Genomic DNA, 26,048 nt, shown 5'->3' with positions numbered 1-26,048 from the left:
GTGGAGGAGGTCATGCGCTATGGTTAAACTTGTTGTCTACACCACCCACTGCAGATGGTAATTTTTGGGCACCAGCCAGCCGTGGCAGGGGCTGCTGCCCTGCATGCAGCCCTGTGGCAGCGTCAGCGCAGGCGGCTCAGAGAGGCGGCGGAGGCTGCAGCAGAGGGACGGTCTGCAGAGGGCCAGGGGGCACCCGCTGAGGCTGGAGGGCCGCCCGCCCGACAGGCGCAGGAGGAGGACCACGACGAGGACGAGACGCAGGATCAGGATACTGATGAGGAGGAGGGGGGAGGAGGAGGTGGTGCCACGGCACCATAGGCGCCCGATGAGGCCTCGTGCGTACCGGCGCCGCATGTCCTTCGATGACCTTCCGGACCGGGCATGCAGGAGGAGACTCCGGATGAGCCGGGAAACCGTCGCCCATATCTGCCACCTGATCGCACACCTGGCACCACGTGGCACTGGGGGAGGACACCATCTCCCTGTGGCCATCAAGGTGACGGTGGCCCTGAACCTCTATGTAACGGGGTTGTTCCAGTCGCCGAGTGGGGACCTGTCCGGCATCTTCCAGGAATCGGTGCACCGGTGCATCCGTGCAGTGACGTATGACATCGCGGAGCGCTACATCCAGTTCCCTGTGGACCGCACCCACCAGGATGCCCGGGCAGCGGGCTTCGCTGCCATGGCCAGGAAACCCATGGTACAGGGGGTGATTGATGGGGTGCACGACGCCATGTGACCATCGGCAGATAACAGGCCGATGTTCATGAACAGGAAAAGGTCCTACTCCATGAACGTTCAGGTGGTCTGTGACCACCAGATGAAGATATTGCATGTCTGCGCCCAGTACCTGGGCAGTGTGCATGACTCGTTCATCCCCGGCATGTTCGAGGGACACCCTCCCCCCCCCCCGGCTGAGGGGCTGGTTGCTGGGCGACAGGGGTTACCCATTGCGGTCGTGGTTGATGACGCCTATACGGAGGCCACGGGCCGACGCTGAGACCCACTACAACAATTCCCATTGTGCGACTAGGGGTGTGGTTGAGAGGTGCTTCGGGCTGATGAAGATGTGCTTCAGGTGCCTGGACCGCTCTGGAGGGGCCCTCCAGTACCCGTCGGAGGGGGTCGGCCGCATTGTTGTGGTCTGTTGCGTCCTCCATAATATAGCCCAGCAGAGGGGCGATGTGCTGGGCGAGGAGGAAGGGGAGGCAGAGGGGCAGGAGGAGCACGAGGGAGGGGACACCTCTCCAGATGAGGAGGATGGGGTAGGCAATCAACGGGACATGGGAGCTTGACATGGACGGGAGGCTGCACGACACCACCGGCAGGGCCAGCGAGCACGGGACTCGTTGATCACCACACGTTTCACTAACTAGGGAGGTGGGGGTTCGCTGAGCAGGGGCACTGACACCACCCACCTCCCACAACACCCATGAGACACACCTCCCCCACCACCCACCATTCTTACCTCCCACACCACCACATATACACCACCCCTCCATTCTACATCCATCTGCGGCACAATGGGCTGGGGTCACATGGTTGCTTGTGGAAGCAGCTGTGGTCCATGCCAGGAAGATGAAGACAACACGCTCTGCGATGAGCTCTAGCTCCAAATCATTAGACAATGTCTGAGTCATGGCCACAGTTACACCCTCCACCTGGGTGGTCCCTGTCTGCGTGCTGGACACTCCATCACATGGCCCTGTCGAATCGCTGGGGACGGGGTGGCATTGACATACAGGGGGCGCACATTACACCCACCGGGGCTCAACGTTCCATCACCCCTCGACCACAGTGGCACTCAATCCCCTACCCGACCCCGCAAGCATCGGACACAGCACAGAGGCAGCTTGCACTAGTGTAACAGTGAGTTTAATTAGAAAGGTTACATACCCGTTTCCCAAGCCCCTATAACTAAGCTGTGCCTTGCACCTGTGCCAACTTACTAGGTGTCTAATTTCCTGGCCTTACGGGTCCTATGACTACGTCCTTGTGGTTCCCCAGACGGTACATCAGGTGGAAGCGGACTGCTGAGACTCTTGCTCTGCGACCTGGGTCCCTGTTGGCGCTCATTTCCTGGGGCAGCATGACCTGGATGGGCCAGGCTGCTCCTCGGGCATCCTGGATGGCGTGGTGCCACCCTGTTCTGCCCGCTGTCCACCAGATGCACTAGGGACGGAACGGAGGGAGTCCGAGGTGCCGCGGTGTTCCGGGACCTCCACTGCAAGAATCACTGGAACGGGCCCCAGCACCTCCTCCTCCCTCGGGGTGCCCAATGGTCCCTGGGCCTCTCTATGGGATAGGGGTGCGAGCGGAGACAAGCCCCGAGGCACCACCGACATCTGGCGCTTGCCAGTCCTGGCATCCAGCACCTGGGCAATGCCGCCGATGCTCTCAGCGATGGCCTGCTGAGACTGGGCCACACTGCAGAGCGCCGCTGCAATCTCCAGCTGGCTCTGTGAGAGGGCAGTCCTGTTCTGGGCACAGATGATGCATGCACATGAAGCCCCATGCCTTGCATAACCTGACCCATGTCCGACACCGTTGCCCCATTGCATCCACCGCGGACGCCACCCATGCGGTGTCGGCCTGGGTGGCAGCCATGACCGGCACCATCTCCTGCTCCTGGACGCAGATGGACTCCTCCACCTGCGTTTGCAGCTGCTGGAAGCCGGCCATCATCCCGCTGTCTAGTACCTGAATGTCTGACTGCATCAGGTCTCTGGATGGGTCTGGTTAAGTCTAGGAACCCGGGAACCACCTGGGTGACAGCTGGTTGCTGGGGCAACCAGCTCCGACCATCCGGCCCCTCGGCTGCTCCTTCCTCCACGTGCTGTACCGGTACGGCTGTGTGGTGCGCACCAGTGAGTGTCCCAGAATCCTCTTCACTAAATTGTCCAAATAAGGTGAGAGTCTCTGCAATGGTGGAGGGTGTGGGAGACAGCAGTGACAAAAAATCCATGTCGTCATGGGAGCCAAAGTCCGGGGTCTTCGGCGTCAACCCTTGGCCCGATGGTCCCTGTGTCACCCCATCTGTGCATCAGCGTCCGGTCTGTCCGTCCTCTGTGTGTCCGTCCTTTGTGTGTCAGTGTCCTGGGTGCCCATGTCCTGGGTCTCTGTGTCGGTGGCAGGGCTTCTGTGACGGCTGCCCTCCCCGCCATGGCCAGCGTCTCTGGGAGCCACTGGACCTGGCACTGGCCGTGGGCGCGGTACGCCAGGCAGCCCGGGTCGACCAGCAGCTGGTCCTGTAAGGCACAAGACAGCATGTATCGTTAGACAGGCGGACAGGGGTGAGTGGGTGGAGTGGGGGCTGGGGTGAGGGTGTGGAGTGGGGGGCTGGTGTGAGGGGGTGGAGTGGGGGGCTGGGGTGAGGGAGTGGAGTGGTTGACTGGGGTGAGGGTGAGGGTGTGGAGTGGGGGGCTGAGGTGAGGGGGTGGTGTGGGGGGCTGGGGTGAGGGGGTGGAGTGGGGGGCTGGGGTGAGGGGGTGGAGTGGGGGGCTGGGGTGAGGGGGTGGAGTGGGGGGCTGGGGTGAGGAGGTGGTGTGGGGGGCTGGAGTGAGGTGGGGGTTAGGGTGAGGGGGTGGAGTGAGGGGGTGGAGTGGGGGGCTGGGGTGAGGCGGTGGAGTGGGGGGCTGGGGTGAGGGGGTGGAGTGGGGGGCTGGGGTGAGGAGGTGGTGTGGGGGGCTGGGGTGAGGTGGGGGTTAGGGTGAGGGGGTGGAGTGGGGGCTGGAGTGAGGGGGTGGAGTGGGGGGCTGGGGTGAGGGGGTGGAGTGGGGGTTAGGGTGAGGGGGTGGAGTGGGGGCTGGGGTGAGGGGGTGGAGTGGGGGGCTGGGGTGAGGCGGTGGAGTGGGGGTTAGGGTGAGGGGGTGGAGTGGGGGCTGGGGTGAGGGGGTGGAGTGGGGGGCTGGGGTGAGGCGGTGGAGTGGGGGGCTGGGGTGAGGCGGTGGAGTGGGGGTTAGGGTGAGGGGGTGGAGTGGGGGCTGGGGTGAGAGGGTGGAGTCAGGCAGGGGAGCCTCACTTGGTGGTGCACCTCCGACCTGGCAACCGGCAAACACCCGGTCCTCGGGTCCGCTTGTGAGGTCCTGTGTTCGCTGCTCATGAACGGTGAGGGTGTGCAGTACGGGTGGACCCCCTCCATTTTTTTCCCGTTCCCTGTGGTTGTGGGCACTCTTATCCTAGGGGGAAGGGGAGTTAGGAAACAAACATCAGTGTTAGGCGATCCGATGCATGCAGCGCAGCTGTTGGGTATATGATGGCATAGGAGCACGGGGCACCTGGCCAATGCAGCTGGCATGGGTGCATGTAGCCCATGTGGGTCAGGGAGGGGGTTGGGTTGTGCCGTCCTCCTGGGGAGGGGGGTGGGGTGCGTTTCACATGTGTGGGGGTACGGGAGGTGGTGCCAGGGGTATGTTGCTGTATACTCAGCCTGGCTGCCCTCGTTGGGTCTTGCAGCTTTTTGCGGCACTGTTCGCCGGTCCGAGGGGTGTGCCCCACAGCGCTGACGGCCTCACCCACCTCCCTCCACATACGCCGGACGGTGCTGCGCGGCCTGTTGACGCCCGGTCCGGGGTACGCCCTCTTCTCCTCCACCTCGTCCAGGAGCGTGTTGAGGTCGTGGTCCCGAAACATCAGGGCAGCACGGTGGGCGACAGCCATCTTGCGAGCGTCGGCAGTGTGCGCTGCTCGCGCAACCTTTGCGACGCGGCGTTAATGATGCAGCCCGCGTATCCGGTCTGGGGCCGCGCCACCCGTGCTTCTCGCGGCGCCCATGCTGGCCCCTTGTGCGCTGCAGGATCGCTGCTCCTAATGGCCCGCTGATGGCGTTGTAAAACACTCCGCCGTTTACGACGGCGTCAACACTCTGCCGCTATAACGGAGAATCCCACCCATGGTGTCCAGCAGTGCAGTCCTCCCTCAGTACGATCAGCCAAGATTTTGTGCTCAAGTCTCAGTGTGAAACTTAAAAAAATATATACATTTTAAGTGCTCGATTCTTTTTTTTTCCCAATTAAGGGACAATTTAGCATGGCCAATCCACCTGCACATCTTTCGGTTGTGGGAGTGAGACCCACTGCGCCACCGTGCTGCCCAATGTGAGACGTGAACCCAAAACCTTCCAACTAATTGGCAAGACTGTTACCAACTGAGCTACACCTAACACTGCTAATGCAACATGTGAACAATAAGCATCCAATATGAAAAGCCCTGCCCTATAATGAGTATTATTATTATTATTATTACAGCAACATGGGCCTTTAACTATCAACAATTTTCAAGTTTTAAGGGGGGTTCCGGTAAGGTTTCCAACTCTGATTTGATATTCCTGGAGGGTGTCATCACATGGCCTCCTATCTCTGACCATCTCTTCCGCAACATTCCCATAATTGGCTCATGCTTACCCCCTCCCAAAATAAATCAGAAAACTAATGGACATTTTCAAATAGATGATTCTTGGCTGTCAGAGAAATGGCCATTTATCCATTTGTAACTAATGGGAGTGTTCAAAGGATCAAAGGATGCATTTTTAAAAAAGAACATCATTTCTTTTCTTATCCCAATGGTACTTCCAGAGCTTTCCTCGTTGCAGTATCTTAACAATGAGTCTTTCATTCCTGGAGAAGGCAGGACAATCCCTGGAGGATTAGCAACCCTGACTTCTGGGAAATTCAGTGAGGGGTAAAAGTTGACATAATGTACAGCGAGGAAGAATACAAGACAGATGATAGTATGAGTATCCCTTCTGTGTGCTGGCATGGACAAGATGGGCCAAATGGCCTCCTGTGCTGTGACTTTTCTATGGTTCGATGGGTACAAATAGGACTTTCAAAACTGCTTGACATCAACCACAGAGAAATAACCAAAACCGGAGATAGAAGAACCATTGAAATGTTACGGTGCAGAAAGAAGAGGCCACTCAACCAATCGTGCCTGCACCAAAACCAGCTGATCCTTCAAACTCTATTTTCCAGCACCTGGTCCACACCTTTGCAGATTACAGCACTTCAGATGCAGATCCATATCTTTCTCAATGAGTTGAGTATTTCTGCCTCTACCACCAATTTAGGCAGTGAATCCCATACGCCCACCACCCTCTGGGTGAAAACACTTTCCCACATGTCTCCATTAATCTTTTACCAATCACTCAGATCTATGCCTCCTGGTAATTGACCCCTGTCTAGACCCTGCAACCTTTTGTACGCCTCAATTAAGCCATCCCTTAAGCCTCCTCTATTCTAAAGAAAACTGCTTCACAGCTCCAGGGCCCCAGGTTCGATTCCGGTTTGGGTCACTGACTGTGCGGAGTCTGCACATCCTCCCCGTGTGTGCGTGGGTTTCCTCCGGGTGCTCTGGTTTCCTCCCACAGTCCAAAGATGTGCAGGTTAGGTGGATTGGCCATGATAAATTATCCTTAGTGTCCAAAATTGCCCTTAGTGTTGGGTGGGGTTACTGGGTTATGGGGATAGGGTGGAAGTGTTGACCTTGGGTAGGGTGCTCTTTCCAAGAGCTGGTGCAGACTCGATGGGCCGAATGGCCTCCTTCTGCACTGTAAATTCTATGAAAACAACCCTAGCCTATCCAATCTCTCCTCATAGCTGCAATTTTCAAGCCCTGGCAACATTCTTGTAAATTTCATTGTAACTCAGCATCTGTTAATGTTATCTTACCCAGTGACATTGTACAGGTACGCTGCAAACTTGCATCCTTTACATCGTCAAATATTTCAAATCATCGCCCAGCTAAGATATTTTTCAAGTGGCACCACCAAGAGTAACAACTTACAAATACTTCCCCTGGTAGAACTGAATCAATCCTCATGTAAACAGCAACAGCCAGGCCCTTGGGAATCCCTGATTTTTTTGAGGCATCAACTGGTGTGAGTCGAGCTTCCTCCGAAGTTGTGGATCTGTGGAACAAAACTAAATGTTCAATAGGAATTCTTGGGACATTTATAACGCAATTATCTACAGATTGAATGAGAGCAATTCTCAGTCTTTGGCCCACTTGCTCCGACCATTCTCCTCTAAAAAAGAATTCTGTGGTTATAACATTTAATAACCACATGAGCATGGGTATGGGAGGAGCCCATTGAGTAAGCCATTCAATTAGATCTTGCCTCATCTATGCACTAACTCTATTTACTTGCCTTTTCTGCATCTCCTCCCACCTAACCAAAATCTACCAAACTCAAGTCTTGAAAATTTCAAATGGCCCCGTGTCTACAGAGCGTGTTCTAAATTTCTGCAACTCATGTGGAAAAACACATCTGGATTTCACTCCTGAGTGACCTGACTCTAATTTGAACCCTTTGGTTCTGGTTTCCACCACACCCCACCACCACCACCAGAGGAAATATTTTTTCCATTCACCTCTTCGTGTGGTAACAAGTTCCAACAAGATTGCAAAAATCAGGGGCGGGATTCTCCGACCCCTCGCCGGATCGGAGAATCGCCGGGGGGGGGCGGCGTGAATCCGGCCCTACCGCTCCGACGCCGGCTGCCGAATTCTCTGGCGGCGTTTTTTGGCAGGGGCGGGGATCACGCCGCGCCGGTCGGGGGCCGTTGGCAGCGCCCCCCCCCCCGCAATTCTCCGGGCCCCGATGGGCCGAGCGGCCACTAGTTTTCGGCCAGTCTCGCCGGCGTGAGATGGTTATGGTCCATACCGGCGGGACCTGGCTTTGAGAGTGGCTTGGGGAGTCCTCGGGGGGGGGCGCAGGGGGATCCAGCCCTGGGGGGGGGACCCCCCCGGTGGCCTGGCCCGCAGTCGGGCCCGATCTGCGGGTGGCCTGTGCTGTGGGGGCGCTCTTTCCCTCCGCATCGGCTTGTGTAAGGCTCCTGCGCATGCGCCAACTCGCGTTGGCCGGCGGAGGCTCTTCGGCACCGGTTGGCACGGCACCAACCACTCCAGCGCCGGCCTAGCCGCCAGAAGTGCGGAGGATTCCGTACCTTACGGGTGGCACGACGCCGGAGTGGTTCACGGCACTCTTTGGTGCCGGTACAGTCCGCCCCGCCGATTGCGGGAGAATCCCGCCCCAGGAGTAGGCCATTTTGCCCCTCAAACCTCTTTTTAAAAATAAATTTAGATTACCCAATTATTAATTTTTTCCAATTAAGGGGTAATTTAGCATGGCCAGTCTACCTACTCTGCACATCTTTGGGTTGTGGGGGCGAAACCCACACAGGCACGGGGAGAATGTGCAAACTCCACATGGACAGTGACCCAGAGCCGGGATCAAACCTGGGACCTCGGCGCCGTGAGGCAGCTGTGCTAACCACTAGGCCACCATGCTGCCCTTGCCCCTCAAACCTGCCATCAATCCGACTGATTCCCTTAATAATCTAGGGCAGCACGGTAGCATAGTGGTTAGCACTATGACTTCACAGCGCCAGTGTCCCAGGTTCGATTCCCGGCTTTGGTCACTGTCTGTGCGGAATCTGCACGTTTCTCCCCGTGTCTGTGTGGGTTTCCTCCGGCTGCTCTAGTTTTCTCCCAAAAGTCCTGAAAGACGTGCTCTTAGGTAATTTAGACATTCTGAATTCTCCCTCAGTGTACCCCAACAGGCGCTGGAATGTGGCGACTAGCGGCCTTTCACAGTAAAACCTTATTGCAGTGTTAATGTAAGCCTACTTGTGACAATAAAGATTATTGTTTCTTAGGTTCTGATTGGATTGCATCCCCCCTCAAACCTACATTCAAACCTGTCCTCATAATTTAACCCTTTAAGCCCAGACATAATTCTGAAGAATCTACACCGAACTCCTCCCTGGAGCAATGTGTCCTTCAGGTCACTAATATTAAACAATAAATTTGGACATAGAGAATTGGGATGATTACAGAGGGATGGGCAAAATAAATTCCAATGCTACAGCTCACAGCTCTGAGGAGTGAACACCATTCACCAGCTCTGGCCACCTCAAAGTGCTTCATGGTCAATGAAGTATTTTGAAGTGTTCGTCACTGTTATAATGTGGGAAAGACAAAAGGGATTGCAAGTAAATTATTATTTTGTTGTTTCCGTAATTGAGCTACTTGGTTCCATTTGGATATCACCAACTTTTGGAGCACGGTCAAGAGTGTCATGGGTCATTCTACCATCATAGGAGTGGCATGTTGCTTCACAGTGCTAGGGTCCCAGGTTCGATTCCCGGCGTGGGTCACAGTCTGTGCGGAGTCTGCACGTTCTCCCCGTGTCTGTGTGAGTTTTCTCCGGGTGCTCCAGTTTCTTCCCACAAGTCCCGAAAGACGTGCTGTTAGGTGAATGGGACATTCTGAATTCTCCCTCAGTGTACCCGAACAGGTGCCGGAGTGTGGTGACTAGGGGTATTTCACAGTAACTTCATTGCAGTGTTAATGTAAGCCAACTTGTGACAATAATAAAGATTATTATTATTATAGATGTCATCCAAATTCCTGTTCCATGGAAGTCAAGGTGTAGAAAGAATGAGAGTGGAAATTAAAGCCCAAACTGACCCTGTTGTATGCCAAGGAGAGGTTTACTTTCATTTAAATGGCTGCTCCTGAAATCCTAACCTTTCCATGACTTGCTCCTGTACTGGTTAACCCTCTCCCATGTGCAAGCACTGTTTCCCTGCATTTTAAGAAATTCTCAACCCTGTTTTCAAATTCCTTCACAGCCTCACCATCACAGTCCCCTCTTTTCCCTCCTCCCTTCCCCCAGCCCCAAACAACCCTCCAGAATTATATACAGTTTTGGTCTCCTCAGCATCCTGGTTTTCTTCACTTCATATTGGCAGCTGTTACTCCAGTCATCTCGGACCCATGTTCAGGAATTATCTTACTGAACCGCGCAGTCTCTCTGCCTCCTCCTTCAGGATGTTCATTAGAATCAACCTCTTTGCCAAAGCTCCTCCCAATTTCACCTTACCTGTGTGGGTGTCGACATTTAGTTTGATAGCCCTCCTATGAGGTTTTACTGCGTTAACAGTGCCATATAAACACAATGCATCAGATGCATCTGTAAAACCATCGCAAGGTAGGCAGAAGTTGTATAGCTCATATACCTGTTTGGACTAAGGTGTTTCTGCATATCGCTGCTCGTCTTCAACTGTTCTTTGGATGGGGTTCCAGACAGGATGATTGGGATATTAGTAGTGGAAATACTTGTATTGTTGGAATGTCCATGACGGGTTTGGGACCTGGACAAGTAAAATGGCTTTGCTTTATTTTTCGGTGCGGCATCCAATTCTTGGTGGCTCGATGCTGTTCTACTGGCTAAGGTGAGCAATCGTCTGTCAAGTTGAAAGCTTTCTGTCAATTAAAAAAAAAGTAATATAACTCGCAACAGTCACTGCAGCTTGAAGAGACTTTGTTCCGCACCGAGGTGACCTTGAACTTTCAGCTACTTCAGCAGTTCCCTTTGAAAACTTTCCCGAGTGACTGGCAACAGAAAATGGGTGTGCCCGCGAGGGCAGGTCAGCCCAACAATGCCCAAACACGATGAGCCAGCTGTCCAGGCAGGGTCCTAGCGACAGACTGGAGTTTTTTCTGATGACAGCTTCTGCTTCCCAGAGCAAGCAGCCCATGCCAGAGAATCGGCCATCGCAAGTGCGCTGGGTGACATACTGCTGGAAGCTGGGTCTGCCATACAAGCTACGAACAAAGGCTCACATGGCCGCCTTATAGCATCAGCTTTATATAATAATCTTTATTATTGTCACAATTCGGCTTACATTAACACTGCAATGAAGTTACTGTGAAAAGCCCCTAGTCGCCACACTCTGGCGCCTGTTCGGGTACACAGAGGGAGAATTCAGAATGTCCAATTCATCTAACAGCACATCTTTCGGGACTTTTGAGAGGAAACCGGAGCACCCGGAGTAAACCCACGCGGACACGGGGAGAATGTGTAGACTCCGCACAGGCAGTGACCCAAGCCGGGAATCGAACCCGGGTCCCTGGCACTGTGAAACAACATTGCTAACCACTGTGCAACCAAGGAGTCCTCACTTTGTCAGACCCCCCCCCACCCACCCACCCACTCACCACACCCCACCATTCAACTCAACATCCCACCAACAAAAGGGGAGATTCCCGTGAGAATCAGAAATTAACCTCAATGAGTAAAATCTTGCACCATTCCACAGAGGAACAGGGGGAAGGCCACTCAGCCCCTTCAGTCTGTTAATTAGACAATGGTTGGTCTGCATTTTATTGGCCCTCCCAATGGTCCCTTAACGTGGACTCTTCCCCCATAGGAAATTGTTCCTTTCCAGCTACATCATCAAATCCTTTTTGTTGTCTTAAATATCTCCGTTTGATCATCCATAAATGTTTTAAACTCGAGGGAATGCAAGATAGTCTATGCAACCTGTTCTCATAATTTAACCCTTATTAGCCATGGTCCCTGATGGATTCTATCCCAGGCACCGGAGGTGAAAGGTGAATGGTTGATCCAGCCTCTGACAACCAGGCTCCATTGGTGGTCACAGGGAAGCCAATCCAGTAATTTACACAACAGACAAGAATCCAGTCGAGGCAGAAACTCTCATCGAAGCTCAAAGATTATACACCTGAAGTGCCATAACTGCAAAGGCAACGGACATAAAACTCGTTTTCAAATTCCTCCACGGCCTCCACCCCCCCCCGCCCTCCCCCTCCCCCTCCTCACCCTGGGCAGGATTCTCCACCCCCACGCCGAAGTGGCCACGCCGTCGTGAACGCCGTCAAGGTTCACGACGGCGCGGAACGGCCCCGGTCCCGACCGATTCAGGCCCTGACAATGGGCCAGTATCGGGGCCGCGTCATCTACCCGCGCCAGGCCTTGTCGCCCGCGTAAAAGCGGCGCCGCATAGATGACGCGGCCGGCGCGTATAACGGACGTCATCTGCGCATGCGCGGGTTGGCCGGCGCCAACCCGCGCATGCATGGTTGCGTCCTGTCCAAATCCGCCCCGCAAGAAGATGGGGGACGGATCTTGCGGGGCCGCGGAAGGAAGGAGGTCCTCCTTCAGAGAGGATGGCCCGACGATCGGTGGGCACCGATCGCGGGCCACCCCACATTCAAGGTGAAGCCCGGTGCAGGATCCCCCCTCGCCCCCCCACAGGCCGCCCCCCCAGCGTTCACGCACCGCCCACGACTGTAGCGACCAGGTGTGGACGGCGCCGGGGGGAACCCGCCGTTTTGGCCGGGCCGCTCGGCCCATTCGGGCCTCAGAATAGCGGGGGTGCCGGAGAATCGCCATTTTGGGTTTCTCCGGCCTGCGGCCCGCGAAACTCGACCGGTCCGTTCCCGCCGCTTGGGAGAATCGCGGGAGAGCGTCGGACCGGCGTCCCCGGAAATTTCGGCGGCCCAGGCGATTCTCCCAACCGGCGTGGGAGTGGAGAAACGCGCCCCCTGTCTCTCTAACTTCCCCTAGCCCCAAAGAACCCTCAGGAACCTCTGTGCTCCCAGAGCTCTGGCCTCCTGATTTTCCTCACTTCCCATTGCCGGCTGTTAAAGCAAGGTTAGTTTGCTTGGCCGTTTCTCAGCCAGCACTGGTAAGATGGGCCGAGCGGCCTTCCCCAGTGTTTGTAGACAGGATTCTATTGTGGTGCATATTTCACAAGTCTCCGTGGAGTTATCGCTCCCTGCTCCTCACCAACTGAGTCCATTTTATGGTTGGTACTTTTCAGGAAAGGCAGCTCATTAACGATGAACCTGTGATAGGACGGGCACAGTGTGAGATCCACCAATCGCAGGATAACAAAGCGGCCCTGCGAAAACAATAAGATGAATTTGAGAAGAGCCCACTGAAGCAGGCTGATTTTGACCCTCACCCAGCCCAAAACAGAAACGGCCTGGGTTTGTGTTAATATTTAAAATGTTAAAAATCCAAAACAGGAAAACACAAACCAGATTTGAACCCGCCCACTACTGGTCCAAAGGGAAGCTCCCGGGAGACAGGCCAGTTGGTTACATCAATTTAGGGGGTGCGGGCCTATAATTTAACAGGTTTTAACTCCTGGACCTTGGGAAAGGCAGTAGGTAACTGGAGGGCAGAATGCCTGGGCACATTATGTCCTTCCAGCACAGTGTCGTGTTGGGTGCTCTGCTACACAGATGAACCAACACGGTTGCAGATGGTACAACTCTGTTTTATTACTTTCAATAACAACATCTGTAAACTTGTTACTGTGGTTCGTTCATTACTCTCTAACCTGTGGACCCAGCCCTAACACTATCTTGGAGAGGCACTCAGCACAGAATGTCTGAGTGGCTTGCTGTGAGCTCTGTGCCCTGAGCTGTCTCCTGCTGGAATGAGCGGGAACTGTGGTGTTCCCCGTTTTATAGTGCGTGTGCCCTTGCTTGTGATTGGCTGTGATGTTGCGTGTGTGTTGATTGGTCCGTTGATCTGTCCATCAGTGTGTATGTGTGTTTGCACCATGATGTTTACCTGAATATCATGATATCCCCACTTTTTTACAAAAATATGTGCCTATGTGTTAATAAATATAGATGTGTACTGAGTGCAGCTGGATGTGTGTGTGTGCAATATCTACAACATGTACATGAGGCTAAACTATATACATAGGAAGGTGTCAGGTGCAACATAGCAACGAGGTTGTACCAGAAACAAAACAAGTGTAAACATCAAGCATCAAAACAAACTCCTGTAACGACAAAAAGAGAAACATATTAACATTGTGGCATAATACTTTAGTGAGTCCAATGTTCAAACAGGCTCATAAGTCCAGCCTAGTAGGTGGGCGACGAATTTGGGTTGACCGCCTCAAGGGTGGGTCAGGATCCACCGGCTGAGGAATGGGCCTGGCCACAGAGGAATGGGGATGGTGGCAGGAAGCATCAGGAACAACAGGAGGGCGTGGCACGTAGCGAGCGCGGAAGCAGGCAAAGAGCCCAGCGATTGCGCCGGCGAATGGAGCCATCAGGCATGCGAATAAAGAACGAGCAGGGAGCCACGCGTCGGAGAACCTCGGCAGTTGCTGACCAGCCACCCTCCGGTAGGTGGATGCGGACGTTATCTCCAGGTGTCAAGGCAGGAAGATCAGTTGCCCGAGTGGCATGTGCCACCTTCTGCTGAGCACGCTGCTGTCGCATCCTTTGCAGTACTGGAGCATAGTCGGGTTAGGAACACGAATGGATGGCACAGTGGTCCTGAGGGCGCGGCCCATCAACAGCTGGGCTGGTGAGAGGTCAGTGGCTAGTGGGGCCGAGCGATAGGCCAGCAGGGCTAAACAGAAGTCAGATCCGGCATCAGCAGCCTTGCAGAGGAGCCGCTTGACGATATGAACGCCCTTTTCGGCCTTGCCATTTGACTGGGGATGCAGAGGGCTGGACGTCACGTGTGTGAAGCCATACGAAGCAGCAAAAGATGACCATTCTTGGCTTGCAAAACAAGGCCCATTGTCCGCATGACAGTAAGCGGAATGCCATGGCGAGCGAAGGTGTCTTTGCAGGCCCTTATGACAGCGGACGATGTAAATCGTGCAGGCGTATGACCTCTGGATAATTCGAAAAGTAATCTATGATGATGACGTAGTCCCTGCCAAGCGCATGAGAAAGGTCCACACCCACCTTCGCCCAGGAGGACATCACCAACTCATGGGGCTGAAGCGTCTCAGGGGGTTGCGCCGGCTGAAACCTTTGGCAGGTGGGGCAGTTGAGCACCATGTTGACGATGTCGTCGTTGATGCCCGGCCAGTATACAGCTTCTCGGGCCCTCCGCCTGCACTTCTCAACCCCGAGATGGCCTTCGTGCAGTTGTTCGAGGACCAGCCTGTGCATGCTGTGTGGAATCACAATCCGGTCCAACTTTAGGAGGACACCGTCAATGACGGCCAAGTCGCCCCGGACATTGTAGAATTGTGGGCACTGTCCTTTGAGCCACCCTCCCGTCATGTGGCGCATCACACGTTGTAGCAGGGGGCCAGCCGCAGTCTCCCGGCGAATACGGGCCGGACTTGAATCATCAGCTGGCAGATTGGCCAATGTAAAGGCCACATGCGCTTCAACCTGACAGACGAACCCCTCCGAATCGGGTGGTGTGCTCACTGCTCTGAATAGGGCATCCGCGATGATGAGGTCCTTTCCCGGGGTGTAGACCAGTTGGAAGTCGGACCTCCAGAGCTTGAGCAGAATGCGCTGGAGGCGAGGGGTCATCTCATTCAGGTCCTTTTGTATGATGCTGACCAGGGAGCGATGGTCGGTTTCCACGATGAACTGAAGGAGACCATACACCTAGTCGTGGAACTTATCTATGCCGGTTAACAAACCCAGGCACTCCTTCTCGATCTGCGCATAGCGCTGTTCTGTGGGGGTCATGGCCCGCATGGCATAGGCGACCGGGGCCCATGATGCAGTGTCATCCCGTTGCAGGAGTACCGCCCCAATGCCGGACTGGCTGGCATCAGTCGAGATCTTCGTATCTCGAGAGGTGTCGAAGAACGCCAATACCGGGGCTGTGGTGAGCTTAATTTTGAGCTCTTCCCATTCCTTCTGGTGTGCGGGCAGCCACTGGAACTCCATGGTCTTCTTCACTAGGTGGCGAAGAGCCACTGTGTGGGAGGCAAGATTGGGAATGAACTTCCCCAGGAAGTTGACCATGCCTAGGAAGCATAGCACTGCTTTCTTGTCTGCCGGCTGCGGCATGGCTGTAATGGCGCTCACCTTGTCTGCATCCGGACGCACTCCTGACCGGGATATGTGGTCCCCCAGAAACTTTAGCTCAGTTTGGCCAAAAGAACACTTGGCTCGGTTGAAGCGCAGGCCGTGTTCTCGTATCCGAGCAAAGACACGCTGGAGACGACTGATGTGCTCCTGTGGTGTGATGGACCAGATGATGACGTCGTCAACATAGCTGCGCACCCCTTCGATGCCCTCCATCATCTGTACCATGATTCTGTGGAAAACCTCGGATGCTGAGATGATGCCAAACGGCATTCTGTTGTAGCAGTACCTGCCGAAAGGAGTGTTGAAGGTGCACAGCTTCCTGCTGGACTGATCCAGTTGAATCTGCCAAAAACCCTTCGAGGCATCAAGCTTTGTAAAAATTTTAGCCCGGGCCATTTCGCTCGTGATCTCTTCCCGTTTGGGTACGGGGGTAGTGTTCCCTCATGATGTTGTTGTTTAGGTCTTTCAGGTCAATGCAGATCCGGAGTTTGCCAGAGGACTTTTTAACGCACACCATGGAGCTGACCCATGGCGTGGGATCCGTGACCCAGGATAGCACTCCTTGGTCCTGGAGATCCTGCAGCTGTTGCTTAACGCGGTCTTTGAGTGGTGCTGGGACACTACGAGGTGCGTGAATGACCGGGGTGGCGTCCGGTTTGAGCCGTATTCTGTAAGTGTAAGGCAGTGCCCTCGAATGCCTCCTGGTTGTGGGTGAGGAGCGAATGGAGCTGTGCCCTAAATTCTGCATCCGGGAAGTCTGACGTGCCTTCTGGAGACAGAGCGTGTACCCGCTGAACGAGGTGGAGAACCTTGCACTCCTGTGTGCCGAGCAGAGAGTCCTTCGATTATCCAACTATCTCAAAGGACAGTGATGCTGTGTATGCATTGTGTGTCACCTGGAGCTGGCAGGATCCCATGGCCGGGATAACGTTTCCGTTGTAGTCGACCATCTTGCAACGGGATGGCCAAATCGGTGGTCTGACCTTCAAGGCGTAGAAGGCTGACCATGCTATTAGGTTGGCGGAGGCACCAGTGTCTAAACGGAATGTGATTGGTGATCGGTTGACCATTAGGGTGGCACACCATTCATCACCCAGATTGACACTGTTCACTGGCATCGGCTGGTGGGTCCTGCTTGGGGACATTCGGTTCCTGTCAAAGACCGCAACACGGAAGGCTTCCCGGTCGTCTGTATCACCGGTCTGTATATCGTCAGGGTATGACTCGGTGTATGGAGGCTGAATGGTCCGCACGTCCCTGCGAGGCTGGTGGAATTGGGGAGTGTTGGCCGGTTGAGCTGCTCGACAGCAGGCAGCGTAGTGGCCCATCTTGCCACAGGGAGGCATTGTCGGTTCTTTGCTGGACATTGCCGCTTTAAATGTGCGGATCCACAGTTGCTGCACGTCGTGACGTCATGGCATTCGTTGCGCCATCGCGCATGCGCAGTTCGGACCTGCGTAGAGCGCGCCTGCGCGTCATGTCCCTCTGCGTCGACGTCTCTTTTGGCGCGTACAAGTGCGGGAGGCCACGGAAAGCGCGCGAAATGGCAGCCCTCGTCCGGGCCGCGAGGAATTTGATCGCCTGGACCTGCTCGGCCTCGTAGGACCCCTGCCGTGCCGATTCGGCCGCCTGGAATTGGGAGTAGCGGCTGGTCGCGTTTTCATGTGGGACGCAGGCTTCGATGGCGGTGGCTAGGGTGAGGCTTTTAATTTTGAGGAGCTGCTGGCGTAGGGTGCCCGAGGTGACCCCAAAAAGGATCTGGTCCCGAATCATGGAATCGGAGGTGGCCTCATAACTGCAGGACTGCGCGAGGATACGGAGGTGTTAGGAAAGATTGAAAAGGACTTCCGGGTGCGGCGATGACCAGCTAAGTCGCACGTTTCGGCACCTCCCGTTTCAACGGACTTTTGGGCTCTCATTGGGAGCCCCAACGGAAATTTTCAAAGGCTAAACCCAGTGTGAGGCGACATAGGAAGGAGTCCCTCCGGGTGTGGATGAAAAGAAGTGATAGTAGTGGCCAGATTGTGGAGGATCCTCTGGAGCAGTGGCAGAGAAGGGAAGGGAGAAGCAAGATGGCGGCTGAGGGTGCCCAGTTGGTATGGGGCCTGGAACAGCAGGAGTTCCTCCAGCGATGTGTGGAGGAGCTCAAGATGGAGTTGCTGGCGCCGTTGCTGCAGACGATTGAGGGGCTGAAGGAGACGCAAAAGACCCAAGAGATGGAGCTCCGTGGAGTGAAGGCAAAAGCTGCCGAAAATTAGGACAAGATATAGGGCTTGGTGGTGAAGACGGAGACGCACGAGGCGCTACACAAGAGGTGTATGGAGAGATTGGAAGCCCTGGAAAATAGCTCGAGGAAGAAGAACTTAAGGATTTTGGGTCTTCCCGAAGGGGCAGAGGGAGCGGACGTTAGGGCGTACGTGAGCGTGATGCTCCATACCTTAATGGGAGCTGAGGCCCCGACGAGCCCCCTGGAAGTGGAGGGAGCGTACCGGGTCCTCGTGAGAAGACCAAAGGCAGGGGAAATACCGCGAGCAATAGTGGTGAGATTCCACCGCTACAAGGACAGGGAGATGGTCCTGAGATGGGCTAAGAAGACACGGAGCAGCAGATGGGAGAACGCGGTGATCCGCGTCTACCAAGATTGGAGTGCGGAGGTGGCGAGAAGGAGGGCGAGTTTCAATCGGGCCAAGGCGGTGCTACACAGGAAGAAAGTGAAATTCGGAATGTTGCAGCCGGCAAGACTGTGGGTTACACACCAGGGTAAACACCACTACTTTGTGACGGCAGAGGAGGCGTGGACATTCATTCAAGAGGAGAAGTTGGACTAGATTTGGGAAAGGATGTTTGGAATGAAGTAGCGAGGTGGTGGCAAGGAATTGTAAATCAGATGGGGGAATTTTTTTCCCCTCGAAGGGGGGGACACGAAGAAATGTGGGCGCCGGTGGGGAAGGGTATGGGGAAGGAGAGAGGGAGATGCGCCATTAGGGGCGGGGCCGAGAGAGAAGCGCGGGCTCTGTTCCCGCGCTATGGAAACTGTGGCGGGAAATGGGGGCGTAGGAACGAGGGGGCCTCACATGTAGGGAGGCTAAGGATAAACGGGGGAAGCCGAGGTCAGCCAGAGTTTGCTGACTCCGGGAAGCAATATGGGGGGTGCAATCAAGCTAGAGCGGGATCTAGCGGGGGGGGGGATTAACTGGGTTGCTGCTGCTAAGGGGAAGAGGGTGCTGTTACGGGATGGGATGGTCGGGACGGGAGGGTGCCGTCTGGGGGACAAGCGGTTGCGTGGGAACCGGGTGAGGAGCTGGTTTAAAAAAGGGGATGGCTAGTCGACGATGGGGGGGGGGTAAAGAGCCCCCCAACCCGGTTGATCACGTGGAACGTGAGAGGGTTGAATGGGCCGATTAAGAGGGCAAGGGTATTTGCACACCTAAAGAAGCTAAAGGCAGACGTGGTCATGCTTCAGGAGACGCACCTGAAACTGGCGGATCAGGTCAGATTAAGAAAAGGATGGGTGGGACAGGTATTCCACTCGGGCTTGGATGCGAAAAATAGAGGGGTGGCAATACTGGTGGGGAAACGGGTATCGTTTGAGGCGAAGACCATAGTGGTGGACAGTGGGGGTAGGTACGTGATGGTGAGTGGCAGATTGCAAGGTGAAGCGGTGGTGCTGGTGAACGCATATGCCCCGAACTGGGATGATGCGAACTTTATGAAGCGTATGTTGGGGCGCATCCTGGACCTGGAGATGGGAAAGTTGGTAATGGGGGGGGACCTCAACACGGTGCTGGACCCAGGGCTGGACCGGTCCAGATCTAGGACCGGGAGGAAGCCGGCAGCGGCCAAGGTGCTTAAGGGCTTTATGGAGCAGATGGGAGGAGTGAATCCCTGGAGATTTACGAGACCAAGGAGTAAAGAGTTTTCCTTCTTCTCCCACGTCCATAAAGTGTACTCCCGGATAGATTTCTTTGTCCTGGGAAGGGCGCTGATCCCGAAGGTGGCAGGAGCGGAGTACTCGGCTATAGCCATTTCAGATCATGCCCCACATTGGGTACATCTGGAACTAGGTGAGGAAAAGGAGCAACGCCCACTTTGGAGATTGGACATGGGACTGTTGACGGACGAGGGGGTATATGGAAGGGTGAAGGGATGTATTGAAAGATACCTAGAGGTCAATGATGACGGAGAGGTCCAGGTGGGAGTAGTCTGGGAGGCGCTGAAGGCGGTGGTGAGAGGGGAGCTGATCTTTATAAGGGCCCATAAGGGGAAACAAGAGGGTAAAGAAAGGGAGAGACTGATTGGGGAGATTCTGAGGGTGGATAGGCAATATGCGGAGGCTCCGGACGAAGGGCTATACAGGGAAAGACGGAGACTACACATGGACTTTGACTTGTTGACCACAGGTAAGGCGGAGACGCAGTGGAGGAAGGCACAGGGAGTACAGTATGAATACGGAGAGAAGGCGAGCCGACTGCTGGCCCAACAACTTAGGAAGAGGGGGGCGGCGAGAGAGATCGGAGGAGTTAGAGACGAGGAGGGAAGGATGGAACAGAGAGCGGAGAGGGTGAACGGGGTATTTAAGGTATTCTACGAGAGGCTGTATAAGGCCCAACCCCCGGAAGGGAAAGAGGGAATGATGCATTTCCTAGACCAGTTGGAGTTCCCGAAGGTTGAGGAGCAGGAGAGGACAGGACTGGGAGCGCAGATTGAGGTAGAGGAGGTGGTAAAAGGAATCGGGAGCATGCAGGCAGGGAAGGCCCCGGGACCAGATGGGTTCCCGGTGGAATTTTATAGGAAATATGTGGACCTGCTGGCCCCACTCCTGACGAGAACCTTCAATGAGGCTAATGAAAGGGGGACACTACCCCCGACGATGTCGGAGGCGACGATATCGCTGATCCTGAAAAGAGACAAAGACCCGCTGCAGTGCGGGTCATACAGGCCCATCTCCCTCCTGAACGTGGAGGCCAAGTTATTGGCCAAAGTGATGGCGACAAGGATAGAGGACTGTGTCCCTGGGGTGGTGCATGGTGACCAAACAGGATTTGTTAAAGGGAGGCAATTGAATACCAATATACGGAGGTTGTTGGGGGTGATGGTGATGCCCCCACCGGAGGGGAAGGCGGAGATAGTGGTGGCTATGGATGCAGAGAAGGCATTTGATAGAGTGGAGTGGGACTATTTGTGGGAGGTACTGAAGAGATTTGGATTCGGAGAGGGGTTCATTAGATGGGTTCGGCTCCTGTACTGGGCCCCGGTGGCAAGTGTGATTACGAACAGGCAACGATCCGACTACATCTGACTATATAGGGGCACAAGACAGGGGTGCCCCCTGTCCCCGTTACTGTTTGCGTTGGCAATTGAGCCACTGGCCATAGCGCTGAGGGGCTCTAGGAAGTGGAGAGGGGTACTTAGAGGAGGAGAAGAACATCGGGTGTCATTATACGCGGATGATCTGCTGTCATATGTCGCGGACCCAGTGGAGGGGATGCCTGAGATAATGCAGACACTCAGGGAGTTTGGAGAGTTTTCGGGATACAAATTGAATATGGGGAAGAGTGAACTGTTTGTGATGCACCCCGGGGAACAGGGCAGGGGTATAGATGAGCTGCCGCTGAGGAGGGTAACAAGAGATTTCCGGTATTTAGGGATCCAGGTGGCCAGGGACTGGGGAACCTTGCATAAGCTTAACTTGACACGACTGGTAGTGCAGATGGAGGAGGACTTTAAGAGTTGGGATATAGTGCCCCTGTCATTGGCGGGCAGGGTGCAGGCGGTTAAAATGGTGGTCCTCCCGAGGTTTCTTTTTGTGTTTCAGTGCCTCCCCATACTGATTACAAAGACCTTTTTTAAGAAGGTGGACAGGAGCATCGTGAGCTTTGTGTGGGCCGGAAAGACCCCAAGGGTAAAGAGGGGGTTCCTGCAGCGCAGTAGAGATAGAGGGGGATTGGCACTGCCGAGTCTGAGTGATTATTATTGGGCCGCTAACGTGTCTATGATATGTAAGTGGATGAGGGAAGAAGAAGGAGCGGCGTGGAAAAGGCTGGAGATGGCGTCCTGTAGGGGAACTAGCTTAAAAGCACTGGCGACGGCACCGCTGCCGTTCTCCCCGAAAAGGTACACCACAAACCCAGTGGTGGTGGCGACTCTGAAGATTTGGGGGCAGTGGAGACGACATAGGGGAGTGACGGGGGCCTCAGTGTGGTCCCCGATAAGGAACAACCACAGGTTCGTCCCGGGAAGGATAGACGGGGGATTTCAATCTTGGCAGCGAGCGGGAATTGCGAAACTGAAGGACTTGTTCTTGGACGGGACGTTGGCGAGTCTGGGAGCACTGACAGAAAAATACGGGTTGCCACCTGGGAATGCATTTCGTTATATGCAAGTGAGCGCATTTGTGAGGCAACAGGTGAGGGAATTTCCGCAGCTCCCGGCGCAAGGGATCCAGGACAGAGTGATTTGAGGGGCATGGGTGGGTGACGGTAAGGTGTCCGATATATACAGGGAAATGAGAGACGAGGGGGAGACGATGATAGAAGAACTGAAAGGAAAATGGGAGGAGGAGCTGGGGGAAGAGATTGAGGAGGGGCTGTGGGCAGATGCCCTAAGTAGGGTAAACTCTTCGTCCTCGTGTGCCAGGCTCAGCCTGATCCAATTCAGGGCGCATATGACGGGAGCAAGATTGAGCAGGTTTTTTGGGGTGGAGGATAGGTGCGGGAGGTGCGCGGGAAGCCCTGCGAACCACACCCACATGTTTTGGTCATGTCCGGTATTGCATGGGTTCTGGGTGGGTGTGGCAAAAGTGATTTCAAAGGTGGTGGGGGTCCGGGTCGAACCAGGCTGGGGGTTGGCTATATTTGGGGTTGCAGATGAGCCGGGAGTGCAGGAGGCGAGAGAGGCCGATGTTTTGGCCTTTGCGTCCCTAGTAGCCCGCCGAAGGATTCTACTTATGTGGAAAGACGCTAAACCCCCGGGCGTGGAGGCCTGGATAAACGACATGGCAGGGTTTATAAAATTGGAGCGGATAAAGTACGCACTAAGAGGTTCGGCTCAGGGGTTCACCAGGCGGTGGCAACCGTTCCTCGACTATCTCGCAGAGCGATAAGGGAAAATAGGAAAGACAACAGCAGCAACCCAGGGGGGAGGGTGCATTCGGGTCTTTGGGGTTTTTTTGTGTGTTATATATTTGCTGTTCATATTTATCTTCTCAATGTTACTATTTCTTTTTGTTTCTTATTTGTGTTGGCACTTGCCGTTAGTTAATATATTATTTTAAAAACGATCAATGTATATATTGTTACAAAGTTGTAAAAATGGAAAATTCCTGGTTGATCGAAAAACTTTAATAAAATATTTTTTTTTTAAAAAGGTAAGATTGAAAAGGCTCATCCTTACCCTGAAGGCGCTGCTGGAAGAGGTACCTCTCGAAGCTCTCATTTACCTCGACGCTGAAGTGTTGCTCGAGTTTAAGAAGGACCGTTTTGTACTTCGTCTTGTCCTCACCTTCCGCGAACACCAGGGAGTTATAGATGTGGATGGCGTGTTGCCCTGCCGTGGAGAGGAGGAGGGCAATCTTCCTGGTGTCCGAAGCATTCTCCCTTTCTGTGGCTTCTAGGAAGAACTGGAAGCGCTGTTTAAACAGCTTCCAGTTGACACCGAGATTTCCAGCGATTTGGAGCGGCTGCGGCGGGCTGATGGTGTCCATGGCGCAGGATGGCGGATTCCTGAAGATGTGTAGGTCGGTCTCACAGTTGCTGGGTTCCAAACCTGGTACTATGTCGTGTTGGGTGCTCTGCTACACAGACGAACCAACACGGTTGCAGATGGTACAACTCTGTTTTATTACTATCAATAACAACATCTGTAAACTTGTTACTGTGGTTCGTTCATTACCCTTTAACCTGTGGACACTATCTTGGAGAGGCACTCAGCACATGGTGAATGTCTGAGTGGCTTGCTGTGAGCTCTGTGCCCTGAGCTGTCTCCTGCTGGAATGAGCGGGAACTGTAGTGTTCCCCGTTTTATAGTGCGTGTGCCCTTGCTTGTGATTGGCTGTGATGTTGCGTGTGTGTTGATTGGTCCATTGATCTGTCCATCAGTGTGTATGTGTGTTTGCACCATGATGTTTATCTGAATATCATGACACACAGCACCGAAACCAGGAGGAGCAAATGTTTCCTCCAGCCCCACTAAACGTATCCTGTCAGTCAGAATGTCAACCAGGCGCAGTGCGTTAGCCCTGCTGCCTCACGGCGCCGAGGTCCCAGGTTCGATCCCGGTTCTGGGTCACTGTCCGTGTGGAGTTTACACATTTTCCCCGTGTTTGCGTGGGTTTTGACCCCACAACCCAAAGATGTGCAGGGTAGGTGGATTGGCCATACTAAATTGCCCCTTAATTGGAAAAAAGAATTGGGTACTCTAAATTTTTTTTAAAAATCAATGGAAGGAAATAAGAGCGACAGAGATATCCCTGCTCCATCGTGTTGGAACCTCTACCATGACTTTCCATATCTCTAGACTACAACACGTGTGTAAAAGTGTGTGTTGCTGCAGCAACTCTCACTCCCTGGGTGAACTGTAACATAACACCACCGGATAATAAGGAGGCGTGCTGTGGTTAAGGTCAGACAAATGTAAGAAGTGATAAATTATACCGTAGATTTGCTTTTGGAAAGATTGCATCACTATGAGCACAGACCTCCTCAACCATACATGTAATTATAATTATTTTTAAAATATTTTCAAATTTTTAACATTTGAAAAACATTACAACACAAAAATAAACCCAACACAAAACCCCACCCCTGGTCCCGGTTATTCCCCTACCTCCCATCCCACACACACACTAACAGTTGATGGTAACTTGTTCTCCAAAATGCAGAATAAACAAACCTTCTTGTGGAACCCCTCATTCGCCTTTTAAAAAAAATATTTTTATTCACCTCCTTTTTCACATTTTCTCCCACATTTACACCCACCAACAATAAACAATAAGCAGTAATGAATATAATGTCAATCCCCATATCAACAACAACAATCCCATCCTCCCACCAACCCCCAAACAGCTGCCCGCATGTTAACATAAACAAATGACAAAAAGGAATCAGGAATCACCCATAGTCACCATTAATACATACAGTCCCCCTACCCCAACCCTCCCAACCACCGCGCCCCCCCCCACCACTAATGTTCGATGTTATCCAATTCTTGAAAGTGCATAATGAATAATGCCCATGAATTGTAGAACCCCTCCATCCTTCGCCTCAGTTCAAACTCAACCTTCTCAAGTGTTAAGAATTCCAGCAGCTCCCCCCGCCACGCCAGGGCACAGGGTGGAGAGGTTGCTCTCCATCCCAACAGGATCCGCCTTTGGGCGATCAATGAGGCGAAGGCTGTAACATCTGCCTCCGCACCCGTTTCCAACCCCGGCTGGCTCATTCGCCTTCTTCGGGTAAATTTCACTGAAAAAGCAGGAACTCTATTCAATTCCCCAGCCACACCGAGGCACATGGTGGAGAGGCTGACCTCCACCCCAACAAAGCCCCATTGCGAGTGATCATTGCGGTGAAGGCTAAACATTTCTCCAGCACGTTGGCACAGTGGTTAGCACTGCTGCCTCGCGGTGCAGAGGACCCGGGTTCGATTCCCACCCCGGGTCACTGTCTGTGTGGAGTTTGCACATTCTCCCCGTGTTTGCGTGGGTCTCACCCCCACAACCCAAAGATGTGTAGGGTAGGTGGATTGGCCACGCTAAATTGCCTTTTAATTGGATAAAAAATAATTAGAAACTCTAAGTTTATAAATAAATAAAAACATCTGCCCCCGCTCCCACCTGCAACTCCGGCAAGTCTGACACACCAAATATGTCCCCCGGTGGGCCTGGTTCCAGGTACACATGCAAGATTGGATTTATTTATTGTCATGTGTACCGAGGTACAGTGAAAAGTATTGTTCTGCGAGCAGCTCAGCCAGATCATTCCATACATGAAAAGAACATACATTGGACATACATAAATACACAATGTAAATACATAGACACAGGCAGCAGGTGAAGAATACAGGAGTACAGTACTACTCAGTAGAGAAGATGTGTGAAGAGATCAGACTAATCCATAAGAGGATTATTCAGGAGTCTGGTAACAGCGGGGAAGAAGCTGTTTTTGAATCTGTTAGTGCATGTTCTCAGACTTTTGTGTCTCCTGCCCAATGGAAGAGGTTGTAAGAGAGAATAATAATAATAATTGTAGCCACCTAAAGTGGCCAACTCCCGATTTAAAATGGCGAACGGCAAAGGCTGATGGGAAAATCAGCCAACAAGACAGAAACCAACGGCTGCAGGTTTGCTGTGTATTTACCTCTGCAAAAACCAGACAACATCGATACCAGCGACCATCAGCATAACAAAGTAGCAGCTATCTGCA

At 53.7% G+C, this 26,048-nt stretch overlaps 1 protein-coding gene across 1 annotated transcript in view; it reads right to left on the bottom strand.

The window, feature by feature from the left end:
* Nucleotides 1–26,048, bottom strand: part of LOC140394804 (cyclic nucleotide-binding domain-containing protein 2-like) — a 159,051-nt gene that overhangs the window by 28,721 nt on the left and 104,282 nt on the right. The window contains 3 exon segments of the mRNA XM_072481993.1: nucleotides 6,784–6,907; nucleotides 10,023–10,269; nucleotides 12,599–12,713. Coding sequence (XP_072338094.1) covers nucleotides 6,784–6,907; nucleotides 10,023–10,269; nucleotides 12,599–12,713 — 486 coding nt within the window.

The sequence above is a fragment of the Scyliorhinus torazame genome, chromosome 2 (assembly GCF_047496885.1).
Source record: "Scyliorhinus torazame isolate Kashiwa2021f chromosome 2, sScyTor2.1, whole genome shotgun sequence".
Lineage (NCBI taxonomy): Eukaryota > Metazoa > Chordata > Chondrichthyes > Carcharhiniformes > Scyliorhinidae > Scyliorhinus > Scyliorhinus torazame.
This window is presented reverse-complemented; position numbering and strand designations above follow the sequence as displayed.